This window comes from Cervus elaphus, chromosome 12 (genome assembly GCF_910594005.1).
Source record: "Cervus elaphus chromosome 12, mCerEla1.1, whole genome shotgun sequence".
Taxonomy (NCBI): Eukaryota; Metazoa; Chordata; class Mammalia; order Artiodactyla; family Cervidae; genus Cervus; species Cervus elaphus.
In genome coordinates, this window is record NC_057826.1 from 88,644,501 (window position 1) to 88,666,995 (window position 22,495).

Below are 22,495 nucleotides of genomic sequence, written 5' to 3' on the forward strand. Positions count from 1 at the left end.
TCCTGTATGAGATCTTAAAAGGAGAATAGCCTGAGGACCTCGGGGTGCATTTACAGAGGGAGATAAGAGTCCACAGAATGATAAGGCAGGTTGTTCCAGCATTGTCTGGGTGTTGGCTGGGGGATATTCTTGTCATACTACTACTTGGAGAAACAAACTCAACAAGACAGTTAAAGATATATGGCCCAAAGATTAATAGAAGTAGGAAAGCTGCTGCGGGGCTAGCAAGAACCAGGTCCAGACATTGATTCGTGACAGGAGTGTTTCTCTAGGTATGAGAAGATGCAAGAATTTGGACTCATAAAAATCTTTACCTGAAAACATCTGACCATCTGAAGGCCTGTTTTTTTTTTTTTTTTCTTTTTTTTCCCAGAGCACAGAGTGCCTTATTTTTTTTTTTGTCTCTATCCTGAACTCCTTTCAAAGGGGTGTTGAAGGTCAGCATCTTGTAGTGGTCATGATTCACTCTTTGTAGAGGCAGCTGGCAAGGGCCACCTTTCAGTCAGCAGGGCCCCTTCATAGCCACATACTTGACCATGCTTTGGGGGCATTTCATGGTCATTGTGTCCTGCGGTGCTGGGAAGGCTCATTCCCAGGTCTAACAAAGATCCACTGACTGGTCACCCAGTGTGTCGTCACTAGACCAGGCCTTGCAAGTAGCAAAAGGCTCTGGACCATACTTGTCTTACTAGCCTCTTGGTCCAGGAAAATATTTCCTCTTGTTGCTTCTTCCCATATCTAGAGTTACATGATTACCATTATTGATCTCATATGGAACTGCATATCAGCATTTTATCACAGGCTCAGTCACACATTTGGTAATGTAAAAAATAATCTTCCAAAACAAGCTACATAGAAAATAATATAGCTAGCAGTTATTAGTAAGGTCACAAGCAAGAATTTAAGTCAAGAACTTTCACTGGGTATATCCCAGTACACCCCAGATCATCTGACTCAGTTAAATGATTATAGCCAAGTGTTCGTCTCCTGGTGGACATCATGGAGCATCTGACCTTTATCCAAAGATTGGTTACTGAGACAAGCTTTAGAAACAATCTTAGAGTGTCCTTTTTAATAAATTAATTAAATCCTTTAGCAATATAACATAACAAAGAACTATTTCAGAAGTGAGTGTTAGTAAGCACGGACCTTAATTAACAAAACTAGAAGTTAATATTCAGTGAAGCATAATTTTTTCTTTTTTTTTTTTGAGAACTCATTGCGAGGGCATTAACATTGCATCCAGGGAAGTCTTTAACCCATCAAATAAAAACGAGGCCTGTCAGGGAGCCAGGAAGAGCCAAGTGGCCGTCTTGGATTCCCTATAGCCCTGGTTTTTTGAGTTTCAGCTGTTGTTTATCCGTTTTTAATTTCCTGATTTACCAGCAGACTCAGTTCAGTTCAGTCGCTCAGTTGTGTCCGACTCTTTGCAACCCCATGAACGCCAGGCCTCCCTGTCCATCACCAACTCCCGGAGTCCACCCAAACCCACGTCCATTGAGTTGGTGATGCCATCCAACCATCTCATCCTCTGTCGTCCCCTTCTCCTCCTGCCCCTAATGTTTCCCAGCTTCAGGGTGTTTTCCAGTGAGTCAGCTCTTCGCGTCAGATGACCAATGTATTGGAGTTTCAGCTTCAGCTTCAGTCGTTCCAATGAACACCCAGGACTGATCTCCTTCAGGATGGACTGGTTGGATCTCCTTGCAGTCCAAGGGACTCTCAAGAGTCTTCTCCAAAACCACAGTTCAAAAGCATCAATTCTTCAGTGCTTAGCTTTCTTTAAAGTCCAACTCTCACATCCATACATGACCACTGGAAAAACCATAGCCTTGACTAGACAGACCTTTGTTGGCAAAGTAATGTCTCTGCTTTTTAATATGCTATCTAGGTTGGTCATAACTTTCCTTCCAAGGAGTAAGCGTCTTTTAATTTCATGGCTGCAGTCACCATCTGCAGTGACTTTGGAGTCCAGAAAAATAAAGTCAACCACTTTTCCCACTGTTTCCCCATCTATTTCCCATGAAGTGATGGGGCCGGATGCCATGATCTTAGTTTTCTGAATGTTCAGCTTTAAGCCAACTTTTTGACTCTCCTCTTTCACTTTCATCAAGAGGCTCTTCAGTTCTTCTTCACTTTCTGCCATAAGCGTGGTATCATCTGCATATCTGACATTATTGGTATTTCTCCCAGCAATCTTGATTCCAACTTGTGCTTCTTCCAGCCCAGTGTTTCTCATGATGTACTCTGCATATAAGTTAAATAAGAAGGGCGTCAATATACAGTCTTGATGTACTCCTTTTCCTATTTGGAACCAGTCTGTTGTTCCATGTCCAGTTCTAACTGTTGCTTCCTGACCTGCATACAGATTTCTCAAGAGGCAGGTCAGGTGGTCTGGTATTCCCATCTCTTTCAGAATTTTCCACAGTTTATTGTGATCCACACAGTCAAAGGCTTTGGCATAGTCAATAAAGCAGAAATAGATGTTTTTCTGGAACTCTCTTGCTTTTTCCATGATCCAGCGGATGTTGGCAATTTGATCTCTGGTTCCTCTGCCTTTTCTAAAACTAGCTTGAACATCTGGAAGTTCATGGTTCATGTATTGCTGAAGCCTGGCTTGGAGAATTTTGAGCATTACTTTACTAGCGTGTGAGATGAGTGCAATTGTGTGGTCGTTTGAACATTCTTTGGCATTGCCTTTCTTTGGGATTGGAATGAAAATTGACCTTTTTCAGTCCTGTGGCCACTGCTGAGTTTTCCAAATTTGCTGGCATATTGAGTGTAGCACTTTCACAGCACCATCTTTTAGGATTTGAAATAGCTTAACTGGAATTCCATCACCTCCACTAGCTTTTTTCGTAGAGGTGCTTCGTAAGGCCCACTTAACTTCACATTCCAGGGTGTCTGGCTCTAGGTGAGTGATCACACCATCGTGATTATCTGGGTCGTGAAGATCTTTTTTGTATAGTTCTTCTGTGTATTCTTGCCACCTCTACATAATATCTTCTGCTTGTGTTAGGTCCCTGCCATTTCTGTCCTTTATTGAGCCCATCTTTGCATAAAATGTTCCCTTGGTATCTCTAATTTTCTTGATGAGACCTCTATTCTTTCCCATTCTATTGTTTTCCTCTATTTCTTTGAAGACTATTGCCATGTTTTAAGGACACCTGGATAGCAAAAGTCTAACCGTGATGAGTTATTTTTTGTAGAAGCAAATTGAGCTTTGTCTACATGTCCTACAATCTTAACTAATGTTTATTTACTTTACCAAAGTATCAAAAAGATTTTAAAAGCAATTATAAATCACTTAAAGACAAAGAAATTCATAATCTGTTATCAAAAGCTGCATTCTAAGAAAATTTTCTTCTCTAAACAAAGAGAAGACCAAATTCCAGTCTGGTACCAGCTTACTGTTAATGATAAAATTTGTTTATCTGCTTAATCTTAGAAAGTCTTTTTCAAAAATCTTGAAGAATTAGCAGTATTTTTCTAAAGGCATGAGAGTAAAACCATAGAAGGCATGTTTAAAATCTGATTCTATTGCAGTTGACAAAGAAACCTGGTCATAACACTTTAATATGATAACCAGAATTATAATTGACCATATTTTGTCAGGGCATATCAGATATAAATGAATTTCACGTAATTCTAGGATATCTATATTAGTAACATCAACCATACAGTATAACCTGAAAAGATTTATCACCCCTTCAACAGTACTTCTTATGTAATTTAACATGTGCAGTGAACCTAGGTAGCTTAATAGTTGTTTGGGATGTCTCAGGAGCCGTCTGAAGCATCCCAAAGTTATCTAGAAGTCAAGTTATTTAGGAAGTTTTGTCAATAAATGTCAAAAGGGTTTATAACACTTGGTCAGGTAGGATCATATAAGTTACTGTGAAATAATAGTTATTTACTTAGCCAAAGTTAACAAAAGATTTCAAAGGTAAATATAGAACAGATCAATTAAGAGGTAAAGAAACTTAAGTCTATTATTAAAAGTAGTTCAGCATCTGAAGAAAGTATGTCCTCCTAACAGAGAGAAAGACCAAACTCAAGTTTTTGCACCAGCTTACTTTAAACTCATTTACGTAAACTTAATTAAATTTATTTTAAACTTAGTCCTAACCAAGCCCAAAACTTTTTTTCAGGGTCCACTTTCCATCAACCTTTTAATCACTTTGTGTAACAGCCACCTGTAAGTCAGACCTACTTTCTTTCCCCCTTATAAAATATAATTTTATTTTTTATACCTTCTTTACTAAAAACATACATCCTACTTTCCTTATTAGATTAGCAAACAAACATTAATACTAGATATTTAATGTTGAATATTTTCCAGTTCCTGTGAATCTGAAATTTATTTAGGTTAATTTTTCTTGTATTTGAAATTGTTTGATTTATAAGCACTTACTTTTCTTTAGGCCCATTAAATTAGAACTCATTTACGACTTCAACATTATTATCAGAAAAAAACAAAAGACATACACTGAAACATACATAAATCCAGACAGTCAGACAGAGAGAGATCTTATAGTTTTCTGTTTGGGATTTAAAATATCTCTTTGACACCTTTTTTTTCTTTGCTTGAAGTTCTAGTTTGCCCAAGGCTGAGGTCTTAGGCAAAGTGGGCTATGTATTTAAAGGACCTGGAAAGGGTTAAGTTCAAGCTTTTTCCTAGGCAGGCCTTTTAACAAGGTAATTGTTTTTAATTGCATATGCAAAAAGAATTGGTTTTGCAGTTTTCAAAAAGAAAAATTTCTCTCACTCCGTTCAATCAGCAATCATGCACTCACAATCTCTCAGAGGCTGTCACAACGCCTCCCTTCTCCCGAGTCCCCAGGTTTCCTTAACTGTTGCTCCCTTCCTGGGAGCTCCAAGGAAGTGATCAGTCCCCTCCTCTACCCTTTGGGGTAGGACGTGACGGGGGACTGGCCCTGGGGCCTTACCTGATCCTGTGGCCATTCCTGGTGAGTGGTCCATCCCTGCAATGAGTCCAGTTGGGGTTCGGCCGAACACCAGTCTGAAAGAGACCCCGGAATGCTGATAGGTGGCAAGCCTCCTTGTTTGTCTTGGAGTTCCCTCGCTCCAGCCTAGCCGAGCCATCAATCCGGCGGCTCAAGGGGCCGGCGTGGTTGGATCTCGCTGGGGCCTCCAGAAATGTTGCAGAAACCAGTACTCGAGAAACCAAGCACCGCACTCGGAGAGCTGGAGAATCAGGTTTATTACCCTGGCAGGCCCAGAGGAGTTAACAGTCTAAGCTCTGAGCCCTGAACAAAGAGGTCACAGAGTTCTTATAGACAGACAGTGGGCAACACTAGCTGCTAATAGGCTGTTTTAAACTAAGGGGTTTTGTGCACCTAGGAACAGTAGTCAAGATGGGGAGGGGGATGCCTGACCTTCACATGGACAGGCATGATTAAGCAGGTTTTCAGGGGCTGGGCAATTGCAAAGAGCAGGACAAGGGTAAGTGAAATAAGCTCCAGTTCCCAGTATTGTAAGTCCCCACTTTCTGAGACTACATGACCTACGTGATCCAGACTTTGCAAGGAGCAAGCTGAGTTAGAGAGGCAAAACGAGCAGGAGGTTATGTAAAATCTTAACTTTTCCTCTTCACTTCCTTTCTGCTTCCCCTATATAGGCAGCAATCTGTATCTCTAAAGACAGAAATCTGTATCTAAGAGATAATCCACAAAAATTATCTCCTAACTTCTTTATGTACACAGAAATCTGTGTGTGTATCTGAGATATATAATTCACAAGGACCTGGTGCTTGGCACTCTTCTTGACCTTCTATCTATGTTAAAAAGTTCAAAAATGCAATAGAGATACACCGTGGATACGTCATACCTGAATCCGGCAGCTACACTGAAGACAAGCACACTGCAGACCGACGACCCTCCAGCGCAGCGCTGGTGTGATGTTAAAGAGAAAGAAAGAAAAGCAACACCTACTTATTCCCTCCCATCTCCCTGACGTGGGGTGTGACCCATCCTGGAGCCTGTGCCGGCTTGGTGTCCAGACTAGACTGCTGTGTTTTTGAGAGCCTGGCAGGGTGTTTGTTGAGCCCTTTTTAAGCATATACAGTCCGCTGTGCTCTGGTTGGGACCAGAGACTCAAGTGGGATCAAGTCCTCGAAGACCTTGGGGTCAATAGTCTCCTACCCTCCACATCTCCTGGTGCTGGAGTTCTCAGCCCAGGCCTCCCTCCTGAGAGCGCAGACTCCTAGGCAGCCAGCAAGGCGCTGTGGCTCCCGTTGGGATTAGTCTGGAAGCCGTGTGTGTGTGTGTGTGTGTGTGTGTGTGTGTGTGATGTTTTATGGGGAATGAGCAGTGAGACACAAGCCCTTAGTCTGGAAGCCGTGTGTGTGTGTGTGTGTGTGTGTGAGTGTGATTAGTCTGGAAGCCGTGTGTGTGTGTGTGTGTGTGTGTGATGTTTTACGGGGAATGAGCAGTGAGACACAAGCCCTTAAGTGTTCGCTCGGGTAGACTCCACTCTATTTCACAGCCCTGGAAGCTGTCGATTCCTAACGCTGTTTGGCCCAGGAACCAGAGTGGGCATCAAAAAGTGCTGCCACCTGTGGACCTTCTCTGTAACTACACCTTGACCAAAGGCATTTAACGGCGCCCCCAATTCACAAGGTGAATGACAGTGACAGCTTGCCTCAAGAAAGGTCTTGAGGTAAGGATGAGAGAAATAAATTGCAAATAGATGGGGAAACAATGGAAACAGTAAGAGACTTTATTTTGGGGGGCTCCAAAAGCACTGTAGATGGTGACTGCAGCCATGAAATTAAAAGACACTTGCTCCTTGGAAGAAAAGCTATGACCAACCTAGACAGACAGCATATTAAAAAGCAGAAACGTTACTTTGCCGACAAAGGTCTGTCTAGTCAAAGCTATGCTTTTTCCAGTAGTCATGTATGGATGTGAGAGTTGGACTACAAAGAAAGCTGAGTGCCGAAGAACTGATGCTTTTGAACTGTGGTGTTGGAGAAGACTCTTGAGAGTCCCTTGGACTGCAAGGAGATCAAACCAGCCAGTCCTAAAGGAAATCAGTCCTGAATATTCATTGGAAGGACTGAAGCTAAAGCTCCAATACTTTGGCCACCTGATATGAAGAATGGACTCATTGGAAAAGACCCTGATGCTGGGAAAGATTGAAGGCAGGAGAATAAGGGGATGACAGAGGATGAGATGGCTGGATGGCATCACTGACTCCATGGACATGACTTAGAGCAAGCTCCGGGAGTTGGTGATGGACAGGGAAGCCTGGCGTGCTGCAGTCCACGGGGTTGCAAAGAGTTGGACACTACTGAGTGACTGAACTGAACTGAAATTGCAAACACACCCAACTTGCAAGATGCCAATCAAAACATAAAATTTGCACACATGCCTAAAAGGAAAAAAAAATGCAAGAAAAAATACCCTAACCACCATAAGACAAGATTCTCAGTATCCCTAATTATTGCAGGAGGAATGCTAATCAATAAAACAAGAAATCAAATCCCACCAGTCGACCATTCTCACAAGTGTACAAACAATATATGTGGGAAAGAGAAGAGAGGAATGGGGAACCCCCCACATGCCTGGCCGAAGGAACACTGGCAACAGCAACTAGAACTGACAGCCTCTGCACGGCAGAAAACAAAAATTAAAGAGCGCTAACCCTAGGATCTGACATTCCCACATCTCAGCCCATATCCTGAGAAACCATTATTCAAAAAGTCACATTCACCCCAACAGGTTCACTTCAGCACTATCTACAGGAGCCAGGACACAGACCCAGCAAAATGTCCACCGATAGATTAAAGCTTAGCAAAGACCTGGTACTTAGAGACAATGGACTATTATTTAGCAATGAAAAACTGCCACTGAAATTAGGAATTATTCCACTTGTAGCCATAGAGAGGGGCACTGGAGGATCACATACAAAGCGAAATCAGCCGGACGGAGGAAGACAAGACCATGTGATGTCCCTTCTAGGCAAAATTTAGAAAGAGATACAAAGGAACTAAATTACCACACAAAAATTGATTCTGAGAATGCAAACACAAGAATTTTTTAAAAATTAAAAAGAAGGGGGATGGGAAAAACAATAAAAAAGAAAAAGAAAAGGCCAAGGAATTAATTAGGAGGTTGGGAATAACACATACACAGATATTTGTGTCTATACTAGATACTTCACAAGAGCTGGTGATCAGAACAGGAAAGTATGCTGACCTTCTGCAAAAACCTCTATGGCAAAAGAATAAATAGAATTTGTATGTATGTATATGTACTTATATGTCATAAATGAATCAGGCAGCTATACACTGACAACAAACAGAAAACTGCAAAATTAATATACTCCAACATAGCATAGGCATGAAATTAAAGACAATAAAAGCATTGCCTTGTTTATTCCCTCCAACCTTCCTGACTTGCACTGCTATTCCATCCCTGGAGCCTGAGCAGGCTTGGGTCCCATCCCTGGATTGGGGTGGAGTCAATACAGTCAAGCAACAAGCCCTTAATTGAGACCCCTCTTAAACCTCCTCTGTCTGGTTTCCCTGACTGAGACCAGAGTCCTAGTGCTCCCAAAGGATGTGGACCCGGCCCTCTATCTTCCAGGACCTTGGAAATGTTACCTAGCCCCCAGGACATCTGGTGCTGGGGTCCCCAACTCAAGCTTCCTTCTTGAGAGTGCAGCCTCCTAGGCCCCTCAGCAGGGTGCTGTGGCCCCGGTTGGAATGAGTCTGGAGGGGAGGGGTGAAGCTTTCGGGGGAAGGAGTGAGGCACAACCCCTTAAGCTGATGCTCAGGCACATTCCAGTCCAATTCCCAGCCCAGGAAGCCAAGTTGCCCAAGGAGCCAGAGGTGGCCAGGAGAAAGTGCCGCCACCTTGTGGGCACTTTCTGTAACTACAACTGCACCTCCGCGCTTACGGGCACCTCTGTTTCTCTAGCGTTGCGGTCTGTTAATGACAGCCGTCCTCAGGACATGTCCTGCGGCAGGAATTACAGAAATAAATTCCAAACACAACTGGCTTTCAGGAAGCCAACTACCACAGGTAGATTTTCCTCACACCGTTCACGGAAAAAACAAAGACCCAAACCTCTACCCCAGGACAAGATGCTCAGCATCCCTAAATACTGCAGGAATGCCAATCAACATGCAAACAAGAAAGCAAGTCCCATCAGTCCCATCAGAGCATCCTCAGGAGGCTACGAACACTAAAGGCAGCAGAGCCTGAGGAAAGGGAACACCCCTACACGGTAGGCGGGAAGGCGCACTGACAACACCCAGTATAATGCAATCTCTGAATGCCTGAAAATACACCATCAAGAGAGGCTAGGTCTCAGTTCAGTCGCTCAGTCGAGTCCGACTCTTTGCGACCCCATGGACTGCCGCATGTCAGGCTTCCCTGTCCATCACCAACTCCTGGAGTTTACTCAAACTCATGTCCATTGAGTTGGTGATGCCATCCAACCATCTCATCCTCTGTCATCGCCTTCTCCTCCTGCCCTCAATCTTTCCCAGCATCTGGGTCTCTTCCAGTGAGTCCGTTCTTCACATCAGGTGGCCAAAGTCTTGGAGCTTCAGCCTCAGCATGTCCTTCCAATGAATATTCAGGACTAATTTCCTTTAGCACTGACTGGTTTGATCTCCTTGTGGTCCAACGGACTCTTAAGAGTCTTCTCCAACACCAAGGTCAAAAGCATCAATTCTTCAGCACTCAGCTTTCTTTATAGTCCAACTCTCACATACATACATACATGACTACTGGAAAAAGCATAGCTTTGACTAGACAGACCTTTGTCGGCAAAGTAATGTCTCTGCTTTTTACTATGCTGTCTAGGTTGGTCATAGCTTTTCTTCCAAGGAGCAAGCATCTTTTAATTTCATGGCTGCAGTCACCATCTGCAGTGATTTTGGAGCCTAAGAAAATAAAGTCTCTCATTGTTTCCATTGCTTCTCCGTCTACTTGCCATGTAGTGTTGGCACCGGATGCCATGATCTGAATTGTTTGAATGTTGAGTTTTAAGCCAGCTTTTTCACTCTCCTCCTTCACTGTCATCAAGAGGCTCTTTAGTTCCTCTTCACTTTCTGCCATAAGGGTGGTGGTGTTGGGGGAGCGTGTAATTTCCTCGGTTCTGTCTTGCTGCAGCAAAAATTTGAAACGATGGATGAATCAGTGTTACATCTCAGTTTTCTTAGGAAAAACAAAGGCTAGTACACCCTCGAGGAGTGAGGACGGGCTGACCCAAAAGACAAGATAAGAGAGGCCTCAATCCTTCTAGGCTTCCTCCTTTTATACATTTGTCTCCTCCCCCCTCAGCCTGCCCTATGTAAATTGAGCTAGCCAGAGGGCTGTTTGTTTTACCTGAGGTCTTCACTCTGGTCCTGGAACTTCCTTTGTTCTATTTTTGTGGACCTTTTTTTTCCTCTTCTAACTATCAAACAGTGTCATCTGCGTATCTGACGTTATTGATATTTCTCCCAGCAATCTTGATTCTAACTTGTGCTTCATCCAGCCTGGCATTTTGCATGGTGTACTCTGTATATAAGTTAAATAAGCAGGGTGACAATATACAGCCTTAATCTACTTCTTTCCCAATTTGGAACCAGTCTGCTGTTTCATGTCCAGTTCTAACTGTTGCTTCCTGACTTGCATACAGATTTCTTAGGAGGCAGGTAAGGTGATCTGGTATTCCCATCTCTTGAAGAATGTTTCAGTTTGTTGTGATCCACACAGTCAAAGGCTTTGGCATAGTCAATAAAACAGAAGTAGATGTTTTTCTGGGACTCTTGCTTTTTTGATGATCCAACGGATGTTGGCAATTTGATCTCTGGTTCCTCTGCCTTTTCTAAATCCAGCTTGAACATCTGGAAGTTTACGGTTCACGTACTGTTGAAGCCTGGCTTGGAGAATTTTGAGCATTATTTTGCTAGTGTGTGAGATGAGTGCAGTTGTGCAGTAGTTTGAACATTCTTTGGCATTGCCTTTCTTTGGGATTGGAATGAAAACTGACCTTTTCCAGTCTTGTGGCCACTGCTGAGTTTTCCAAATTTGCTGGCATATTGAGTGCAGCACTTTCACAGCATCATCTTTTAGGATTTGAAATAGCTCAACTGGAATTCCATCACCTCCACTAGCTTTGTTTGTAGTGATGCTTCCTATGGCCCACTTGACTTCGAGTTCCAGGATGTCTGACTCTAGGTGAGTGATCACACCATCGTGATTATCTGGGTTGTGAAGATCTTTTCTGTATAGTTCTTCTGTGTATTCTTGCCACCTCTTCTTAATATCTTCTGCTTCTGTTAGGTCCATACCATTTCTGTCCTTTATTGTGCCCATCTTTGCATGAAATGTTCCCTTGGTATCTCTAATTTTCTTGAAGAGATCTCTAGTCTTTCCCATTCTACTGTTTTCCTCTATTTCTTTACATTGATCACTGAAGTAGAATTTCTTATGCCTGAATAAAGCATTTCTGAATGCCTGAAAATACACTATCAAGAGAGGCTAGGTCTAGGATCTGACATTCCCACACTGATAAATCCATCATTCAAAAAGGCACATGGACCCCAACTAGCACTGCAACATTACTTGCAATAACCAACAGAGAGACAGCAAATCTTCACCAATAGATTAAGCTTAAACAAGATGTGCTACATATATATGATAGACTATTAGCCATAAAAACCAAAACTGAAGTAAGGAAATTATGTCACTGGTAGCCACAGGGATAGATCTAGAAGGATCATAGCCTAAAGGACCTCAGCCAGACAAAGGAAGCCAATAACACAAGATATCCCTTCTAGGCAAAATAAAAAAGGTGAAACAAAAGAAAGAATTTACAACCCAAAAACAGACTCTAAGAATTCAAATTCAAACCAAGAGTTCAAGAAAAAAGTGAAGGGCCTGGGATGAATTAGGAGGTTGGGACTAATATAGACACAGAAATCTGTATCTGTAGTAGTAATCCACAAGGATTATCAGCTTCCTTCCTCCCTTCCACATACACACAGAAATCTCTATCTCTCACCTATACACAGAAATTTGCATCTTTAAGAGATGCTCCACACAGGCTCTTTTCTTCCTTCCTTCCTCATATACACAGAACACTGCATGTGAGAGAGAGAGCCCACAAGGACCAGATGCTCAGCACATTGCTCGACCTTCCTCAATAAACTCTGGCAAAAAAAAAACAAAAACAAAAAGACTAGATATATTCCACAGATACACCATACCTGAATCAGCCAACTGTAAAGTGACAAGTGTAGGGTGGCAGATTGACTCTACTCCTCCTTCATCGGCACGAAGTCAAAGGAAAGGAGAGAAGATCAATGCCAACTTATTGTTTCCAGCCTCCCTCATTTGGGCTTCTATGGCATCCCAGGAGCCTGAGTAGGCTTGAGTCCCAAGGCTGGACTGGGGTGGGGTCCAGACAGCCTGGCAGGGTGCCCGTCATTGAGCCCCTTTTTAGTTATTGTTATTTCTGAACCCGTTTGAAAATCAGGACCATCTGCTTGTCTCAGCTGGGACCAGAGTCCCGAGTGGGATCAAAGCCTGGAGGATCATGGAGGCAACAGTCACCTAGCCTGCACATCCCGTGCTGCTGGGGTTCCCAGCTCCAGCCTGTTTCCTGAGAGCCCAGCCTCCTAGCACCTACGTACCCTCAGCTGGGTGCTGTGGCCGTGGTTGGGATTAGTCTGGGGGTCGGGTGTGTGAAGCTTTAGGGGGGAGAAGCAGTGAGTCACAAGGCTGCAGGTATTTTGCTGTGACACATTCCACTCCAATTCACAGCCCAGGAAGCCTACTTTCCCTGAGGCTCTGGTTGTCTGGGGAACCAGAGGCAGGCAGGGGAAAGTGCTGCCGCCTTGTGGAGACTTCTTGTAATGATAACCACACCACCTGTTCAGTTCAGTTCAGTTCAGTCACTCAGTGTCCAACTCTGCGACCACTTGAATCGCAGCACGCCAGGCCTCCCTGTCCATCACCAACTCCCGGAGTTTGCTCAAACCCATGTCCATTGAGTCAGTGATGCCATCCAGCCATCTCATCCTCTGTCGTCCCCTTTTTCCTCCTGCCCTCAATCCCTCCCAGCATCAGGGTCTTTTCCAGTGAGTCAACTCTTCATATGAGGTGGCCAAAGTATTGGAGTTTCAGCTTCAGTCCTTCCAAACAATATACAGAACTGATTTCCTTTAGCACTGACAGGATCTTGCAGTCCAAGGGACTCTCAGGAGTCTTCTCCAACACCACAGTTCAAAAGCATCAATTCTTCAGCACCCAGCTTCCTTACAGTCCAACTCTCACATCCATACATGACCACTGGAAAAACCACAACCTTAACTAGATAGACCTTTGTTGACAAAGTGATGTCTCTGCTTTTTAATATGCTGTCTAGGTTGGTCATAACTTTTCTTCCAAGGAGTAAGCGTCTTTTCATTTCATGGCTGTAGTCACCATCTGCAGTGATTTTGGAGCTCAAAAAAATAAAGTCCGTCACTGTTTCCCCATCTATTTGCCATGAAGTGATGGGACCAGCTGCCATGATTTTAGTTTTCTGAGTGTTGAGCTTTAAGCCAGCTTTTTCACTTTCTTCTTTCACTTTCATCAAGAGGCTCTTAAGTTCTTCACTTTCTGCCATAAGGATGGTGTCATCTGCATATCTGAGGTTATTGATATTTCTCCTGGCAATCTTGATTCCAGCTTGTGCTTCATCCAGCCCAGCATTTCTCATGATGTACTCTGCATATAAGTTAAATAAGCAGGGCGACAATATACAGCCTGGATGTACTCCTTTCCCTATTTGGAACCAGTCTGTTGTTCCATGTCCAGTTCTAACCAACTGTGCTTACTGGCATTTCTACTTCAAATGTCCTTGTTGTTCAGTCGCTCAGTCGCTGTTCAGTCGCTCAGTGTCTGACTCTCTGAGACCCCATGGACTGCAGCACGCCAGGCTTCCCTGTCCTTCACCATCACCCTGACCTTGCTCAAATACACGTCCGTTGAGTCAGTGATGCCATCCAACCATCTCATCCTCTGTCGTCCCCTTCTCCTCCTGCCCTCAATCTTTCCCAGCATCAGGGTCTCTTCAATGCGTCAGTTCCTTGCATCAGGTGACCAAAGTATTGGAGCTTCAGCTTCAGCATCAGTCCTTCCAATGAATATTAAGGACTGATTTCCTTTAGGATTGACTGGTTTCATCTTCTTGCAGTCCAAGGGACTCTCAAGAGTCTTCTCCAACACCACAGTTCAAAAGCATCAATTCTTCAGCACTCAGCTTTCTTTATAGTCCAACTCTCACATCCATACATGACTACTGGAAAAACCACAGCCTTGACTAGATGGACCTTTGTTGGCAAAATAATTTCTCTTCTTTTTACCATGCTGTCTAGATTGGTCATAGCTTCTCTTCCAAGGAGCAAGAGTCTTTTAATTTCATGGCTGTAGTCACCATCTACATTGATTTTGGAGCCCCCCCAAAATAAAGTCTGTCACTGTTTCCATTATGTCCCCATCTATTTGCCAGGAAGTAATGGGACGGGATGCCATGATCTTTGTTTTTTGAATGTTGAGTTTTAAATCAACATTCAAATGTCCTGGGGGGTTGTCAATGACTGCTGCCCTCAGGCCATTTCCTGGGGTGGGCATTGCAGAAAGAAATTCCAAGCACCATGGACTTTCAGGAAGTCAACAGCAAAGGGAAATTTTCTGCACAACCTTTAGGAAATAAAACAATACAAAACCCAAATCTCCACCACAGGCCAAGATGCTCTGCATCCCTAATTACTGCAGGAATGCCATTGAGTAAGAAGAACCCCCTACACAGTCAGCAGGAAGGTAGTCTGGCAAAACGAAAGATAGTAGACAGTCTCCGATTGCCTGAAAATAAACTATCGAGAGAGGCTAAGCCTAGGATCTAACATTCTCCCATCTGGTCCTAGATCCCAAGAAATCCATCTTTCCAAAGACACGGGCACCCCAACGAGCACTGCAGCACCACCTACAAGAGCAACACCAATAAACAGCAAGACCTCACCAACAGATTAAGGCTCCAACAAGGTGTGCTCCGTATGTACGATGGACTACCGCTCGGGCATGTCAAAACAACACCAAATGAGGAAATTGTGCCCCTGGGAGCTCATCGGGCCTGCCTGGGGGCTCACGGTAGAAATGGCTCATGATGTTGACCTCGCAAACAAAGAACAAAATCACAGTGACCCTTGAGACTGACCAAATTGCCCAAATGGCATTCTGTTTTCCCGCTGGCTCCTACGTTCTCGAAGCTATGAGACCGCCAGGTTCCAGACCTCTGGCTACGTGACCAAAGGACTCAACTACAGGCTAAAAAGTAACCATCCCTTCAGAGAGTTTTTCATTGGCAGAGTATAAGAAAGACCCCATCAGAAAGGGAGGACACTGGTTCTCCTTAAGGGCCAGTCACCGTCTCATTTCCCTCTAATAAATTTCCTTTTCTTGCCTGCCTGCCCACTCGCCCTCTTTTTCTCTGCACTTGCCTTACATTCTGGGGCTGGAACCCGGTAGGGAAGATCCACCGCAACTTGGTGGGCTCCTCTCCCGAGCCCACCTCCCGTGGTCCCCTCTCCCGAGCCCACCTCCCGTGGTCCCCTCCCTGGGACCTGGCCGAGAAACTGCGACAAGCGTCTCTCTCAGATCCCCAAGGCCTTTGGGCCCTCGGCCTTGTGCCCCATCTGACTCTGAAATAGGGGACACCCATTTCAAAGCAGACTATTATTACTCTCTGAGAAGGTCCTGAGAACAGGGATGCCTTTTCTCTCGGACCTTTCTCCTCGCTTTCCCTCACCCTTGTCTACCCTTCCTATTCAGCCGCGATGGGAAATTCTCAATCCCAGCCCTCAAAATCTGCTCCTCTAGGATGCCTTCTCTAAAACCTAAAAGCCTTGGGCTTCCAAGGGGCAATTAGACCAAAAAGACTTATTTACTATTCTAACACTGTCAGGCCACAGTACAGACTTGATAATAGGTCCCAACAGCCAGAAAACAGAACTCTTGATTATAATCCTCTATGGGACCTCAGTAACGTCTGCCGCCACAACAGCAAGTGGTCAGAGATCCCTTGTGTCCAGGCCTTCTTCGCTCTCCACTCACGACCCCCTCTGTGAATCCTGTTCTACTTCTCAAATGCTCTTAGCCCACTCTGGGCCACATCCTCCTCATACAGTGTCTCCTAATCCCTGTTCAGACTTTTCTTCTTCTTTCGATCCATCCAACCACAGTCCACCCCCTATCGCTCCCAGTCCCCTTGCAGCTGCTCCAGATCCAGTTTCACAACATCCACCTTACGTCCCCTCCTCCCTCCCTCCTTCTCAAGGGCAGGCCTCCTCTGCCGCTCCCAGCCCCCCTTCCACAGCCTGTGCCTGAGATAAGCTCTGAGACCTCAGCCCCACCTTCTACCAGAGAGTCCCAAGGCTTTACCCCGACCTCCCTCCCGAGATCCCCTCCCCATACCTGGTCCTGAACAACTTTAAAGCAGGAAACTTCATCTCAGGACCCCACTCCTTACCCGGCTCCTCTCCTCCCTGTATGGGAAGCAGCTGGAGCAGGAGGCCTTGCTGGGGTTCACGTCCCACTCTCCCTCACTGATCTGTCTCAGATCAAAAAGCAGCTTGGCTCCTTCTCTTCAGACCCTGATAATTATCTAAAAGAATCCAAGAATCTTACCCAGTCTTACGACTTAACCTGGCATGATATTTACATCATACTTTCCTCCACTCTTCTCCCAGGAGAGTAGGAACGAGTAAGGCAGGCCTCCCAGGCACACACAGGACAGACAGTACTGAAGCCCACAGGGGCCACGGCTGTCCCCCGAGATGATGCCAGCTGGGATTATCAGGCAGGGAGACCTGGATGAACAGCCCGTAATCACAGGATTGCCTCATCATGGGCCTTCAAAAGGCAGAGCATAAAGCCGTCAACCTTGATAAACTCCGGCTAATAACTCAAGGACTAGATGAAAACCGGGCACAATTTCTAGCCAGGTTAATGGAAGCCATACGAAAACATACAAGATTAGACCCCACTTCAACAGAGGGCACTATTGTCCTTAACACCCATTTTGTCCCCTAGTCGTCCCCAGATATCCGAAAGAAACTAAAAAGGCAGAAGAAGGCCCTCAAACCCCTCAACGAGACCTTTTAAATTTAGCCTTTAAGATTTTCAATAACCAGGAAGAGAAGACAAATCTAGAGAAGGCCCAGGGGGATCAGGTTAAATACCACCTTTTAGCCACCACCCTACATGGCTCCACATTTCCATCAATCAACAAAGACAGGAAGCCCCCCGGGCCCTGCTTCAACTGCGGCAAAGACAGTCACTGGACCCTCTCAGGCCTAAACCGAGGCCCCCTCCAGCCCTGCGTCCCAGCTGAGGCATAAAGGGACATTGGAAGGTCCACTGCCCAAATCCCCCTCCAGGGATCCGGACATCCCCTGCTGGTCCCGAGCAGGAGTCCTCCGGCCCAGCTCTGCCCAGCCTCCTCGGGCTCGCCGCTGAGGACTGAAGGTGGCCAGGGCCCCAGGCCCCGAGGCTCAGCACCTCTGTGGAGCCCGGGGTAACTCTGACAGTGGCAGGTCAGCCAGTCTCTTTTCTCATCGACGTGGGTGGCCACTTACTCTGCTCTGCCTGCCTCCTCTGGAGAAACCAAGGTCTCAGGTCTCTGTTACGGGGATTAATGGTTTAATATCTACACTACAAATAACCGAGCCTCTACTTTGCACACTTCAAGATACCCCATTTTCCCATTCTTTTCTCATACTCCCAAAATGCCCCACTCCTATTCTTGGAGAGACGTTCTCTCAAAATTTAAAGCCTCTATTCCTGTCCCAAGCCCACCTTCTAATCTAGCCTGGCTACTGCTCCTCAACCCCACCTTCTCTTCCCCCACCCCCTTGCCCTCCTCGTCCATAAACCCCATAGTTTGGGATACAGACAGCCTATCTGTCACCTCTCACCATGCTCAATTCATATCCACCTCAAAAACCCTTCTAAGTTCCCTAATCAACCATCATATCCAATCTCCCAAAAACATCAACAAGGGTTAAAGCCTATCATCACTAAACTCCTACATCAGGGTCCCTTGCTCCCAAGCCACTCTCCCTATAGCACCCCTGTCCTACCCATCAAAAAGCCAAATGGCTCCTATTGCCCGGTCCAAGACCTGAGAGTTATCAGTGTGGCTGTCATCCCCATACACCCAGTAGTTCTAAATCCCTATATTCTTCTCTCTCATATTCCCTCTTCCACTACCCACTTCACTGTTCTACGCCTCAAGGATGCCTTCTTTACCATCCCTTTACACCCAAACTCTTAAGACCTCTTGTCTTTATCTGGACAGATCTAGACAGTCATCGCTCCCAATGGCTGACAGGGCCAGTCCTCCCACAAGTCTTTCATGATCGCCCTCATTTCTTTGGCCAAGCTCTAGCATCAGACCTAACCTCTGTTGACCTTACTCTGAGTACTGTCCTCCAATATGTGGACGATCTCTTCCTTTGTAGTCCTTCGCTTATACACTCTCAACAATACACTATACAACTCCTCAATTTTCCAGCCAATCGAGGCTATCGAGTATCTCCCACCAAGGTTCAGCTCTCTCTTCCTAGAGTCACCTATCTTACAGTCCTTTTATTGCCAACAAAAAGATATATTACTACCGATAGAAAGTCCCTGATATCTACCCTACCACTCCCTACATCAAAAGCAGAGATCCTGTCCTTCTTGGGGTTAGCTGAATATCTATGCCTCTGGATTCCTAATTTCACCCTCTTGGCACAACCCCTATATCAAGCCATCCGAGGAGGTCTTTCAGAACCCCTAGAGCTAAAGTCAAATGTCCACTCAGGCTTTAACACCCTTAGGCAAGCCCCAGCTCTCACACTTCCTGACCTTTCTCGCCCCTTTGTACACTACTGAGGGATACAAAATTGCCCTAAGAGTTTTGAGACAAAATTAGGGCCCCTCCTTCACCCCTGTTGCTTATCTGTCAAAGCAACTAGATACCACAATTTGAGGACAGCCAGCCTGCCTACGTGCTCTGGCAGCAGCTGCGCTCCTCACTCAGGAAAGTAAAAACCTGACTTTTGGAGCACCCACTGTCATTCGTTCACCACATGACTTTAAGGACTTCCTCACAAGTCCATGACCCTTCTGTCTCCTTCACGCATTCAACTAATTCATGACACCCTTCTTGAATCTCCCGAGTTTTCCTTTGAACTCTGCCCTACTCTCAACCCTGCCATCCTTATCCCAAATTCTTCTGAGCCCCCCACCCATACTTGCAAAGAGGCATTAGAGGACCTGATGCCCCATTTCTCCCACATTTCCTCAACACCTTTAAATAACCCTGACTTTACTTGGTATATTGATGGCAACTCCTCTATGACATCAGAAGGAAAAAAGGTAGCTGGATGTGCAATTGTCTCTGACACTGAAATTATTGAATCCCAACCTCTCCCCTCGGGAACCTCTTCCCAAAAGGCAGTACTTATTGCACTAACTAGAGCACTTACCCTCGCAGCTAACAAGAGAGTAAACACATACACTGATTCTAAACATGCTTTCCACATCATACACTTACATGCTGCCATCTGGAAGGAGCGAGGGCTCCTATCTGCTAAAAGTTCTCCCATAACTAATGCCCTGCTTATACTCCAACTTTTAAAAGCAGCTAATATGCCAACTGAAGTAGGCATCATATGTTGCCAAGGTCACCAGGGAGCCTCAGACCTCATTTCATGGGGCAACAACACTGCAGACAGAGAAGCAAAACAAGTCTCACTCCATCACCAGCTCAATAATTTATAGTAACCTCCAACATAAAACCCCTTCACCGCCATGAAGAAAACACACGATTATTACAAGAGGGAGCACAACCACAAGGAGACTGGTTACAAAAACAGGGCTGCTATGTCCTTCCCCGATCTCAGGCCACAGAGATTCTTACAGACATTCATCAGGCCCTTCAAGTAGGCACTAAACCTCTTTATTATCTCTTAAGACCTCTTATGGCATCGCTGACTCGATGAACATGAGTTTGAGCAAGCTCCGAGAGTTGGTGAAGGACAGGGAAGCCTGGCGTGCTGCAGTCCATGGGGTCGCAAAGAGTTGGACACGACAGAGCAATTGAGCTGAACTGAAGACCTCTTATCACCTATCCTAACATTCTTTCACTCCTACAACAAGTCACTCACTCTTGCATTATCTGCTCATCAGTCTTACCACAGGGAGTCCTAAAGCTTATCCCCTCACTCTCAACACATCAGGCTCGAGGGCATATCCCAGGAGAAACCTGGCCAATTGACTTCATGCACATGCCTCCAACATGAAAATTAAAACTCATGTTCACTGTCAGAGACACTTTTTCAGGGTGGATTGAGGCTTTTCCTACGAGATCAGAAACTGCCTCAGAAACTGAGTAACATTGAGTTTCTCATACGAGAAGTCATCCCTCACTTTGGCCTCCCACTCTCTCTCCAATCCGATAATGGGCCAGCTTTCATTTCCCAAATCACTCAACAAGTAGCCCAATCCTTTGGCATAACCTGGCAACTACATATTCCTTACAGACCTTCCTATCCAACTAATTCATAACTGACCCAAATGGGCAATTCAATTCATTCCTTTATTGATAAATATAGGAATAGCAGCTGGGATTGGAAGAAGGACAGGACAGCAGGACTTGCAACCTCTTTAAATTACTACCAAAGCCTTTCTAAAGACCTCACTGAGAACCTGGAAGAAATAGCTACTAGCCTTATCACTATCCAAAACCAGCTAGATTCCCCCGGCAGTCGTGGTCCTCCAAAACAGAAGAGCTTTAGACCTTCTTACAGCAGAAAATGGGCCTATGTCTGTTTTTGGAGGAAGTGTGATGCTTCTACACCAACAAATCAGGCATCGTAAAGAAAGAAAGTGAAAGTTGCTCAGTTGTGTCCGACTCTTTGCAACCCCATGGACTATAGAGTCCATGGAATTCTCCACACCAGAATACTGGAGCGGGTAGCCTTCCCCTTCTCCAGGGGATCTTCCCAACCCAGGGATTGAACCCAGGTCTTCCACATTGCAGGTGGATTCTTTACCAGTTGAGCCACCATGTTGTAAAGGAAACAGCAAGAAATCTGACAAACAGGGCCTCTAGAATATGTAAACACCTCAGTAATTCATGGGAAAACTGGTTAAGCAATTGGAATTGGTTGCCCTGGGTCCTACCCTTGCTAGGCCTTCTTCTTCTCCTTACCCTTATTTTAACTTTTGGCCCATGTTTAATGCATCTTTTTTTCAAAATTTCTTCAGGACCGCTAATGAGCGTTTACCAACTGAACTATCCATGAACTACTTCTAGCTCGCTCAAAAACTTTGACCCCACACAAATCCCCTTGACCCACATTCCAGGCTTTTCATATCTCACCCCCACGTGCCCCTGTCCTGCAGGAAGCAGTTAGGGAAGATTGGCCTTCGGCTATTATCCCAAATCAAAAAGGCTGAATGTTACGGTCTACTTGGGGGTTCATGGTAGAAATGGCTCATGATGTTGCCTTGCAAACAAAGAATAAAATCACAGTGACCCTTGAGACTGACTAAATTGGCCAAACAACATTCTGTTTTCCCACTGGCACCTACCTTCTCAAGGCTATGAGATCAGTGGATTCCAGACTTCTTTGACTACACGACCACAGGACTCAACTACAGACTAAAAATTAACCATCAGAGAATTTTTCATTGGTGGGCTATATGAAAGACCCCATCAGAAAGGGAGGCCCCTGGTTTTGCTTAGGGGCCAGTCACCCTCTCTTTTCCTTCTAATAAACTTCCCTTTTCTTTGCCTGACTGCCCAGCCTGCTCTCTTTTCTCTGCACTCACCTTACAGTAGCCACAGGGATAAATCTAGAATACTCATACACTAAGGAAACTCAGCCAGACAGAGCAAGGCAATAACTCAAGATGTCCCTTCTAGGAAAAATAAAAAGAGAGTGAGACAAAGAGCTAATTTACAACCCAAAGAGATTTTATTGAGTCCCAGCTCTCTCTGCTCACCACAAAGTGATGTCTCTGCTTTTCAATATGCTGTCTAGGTTTGTTAGAGCTTTTCTTCCAAGGAGCAAGCATCTTTTAATTTCATGGTTGTAGTCACCATCTGCAGTGATTTGGAAGCCCAAGAAAATAAAACTTGTCACTGCTTCCACTTTTCCCCCTTCTATTTGCCATGATCTTAGTTTTCTGAATGTTGAGTTTTAAGCCAGCTTTTTCACTCTCCTCTTTCACTTTCATCAAGAGGCTTTTTAGTCCCTCTTCACTTTTGGCAAGTAAGAGTGGCTTATCTTTAGGAATGGAACCTATCACATTAAAGATCAGAGGGGGAAACCACTGTAATTTCTGTTAGGAATTACACTTGACATTGAGTGTTCTGCCTATGTTTTCCTCTAAGAGTTTTATAGTTTCTGGTCTTACATGTAGGTCTTTAATCCAGC

At 44.9% G+C, this 22,495-nt stretch overlaps 1 protein-coding gene across 1 annotated transcript in view; it reads left to right on the top strand.

The window, feature by feature from the left end:
* The window catches only part of LOC122705859, an 86,524-nt gene extending 64,350 nt beyond the window's left edge, over positions 1-22,174 (top strand). The window contains exon 4 of the mRNA XM_043921121.1: positions 14,933-22,174. Coding sequence (XP_043777056.1) covers positions 14,933-15,172 — 240 coding nt within the window. The 3' untranslated portion in view covers positions 15,173-22,174. The remainder of the gene's footprint in view (positions 1-14,932) is intronic.
* Positions 22,175-22,495: the final 321 nt, after the last annotated feature.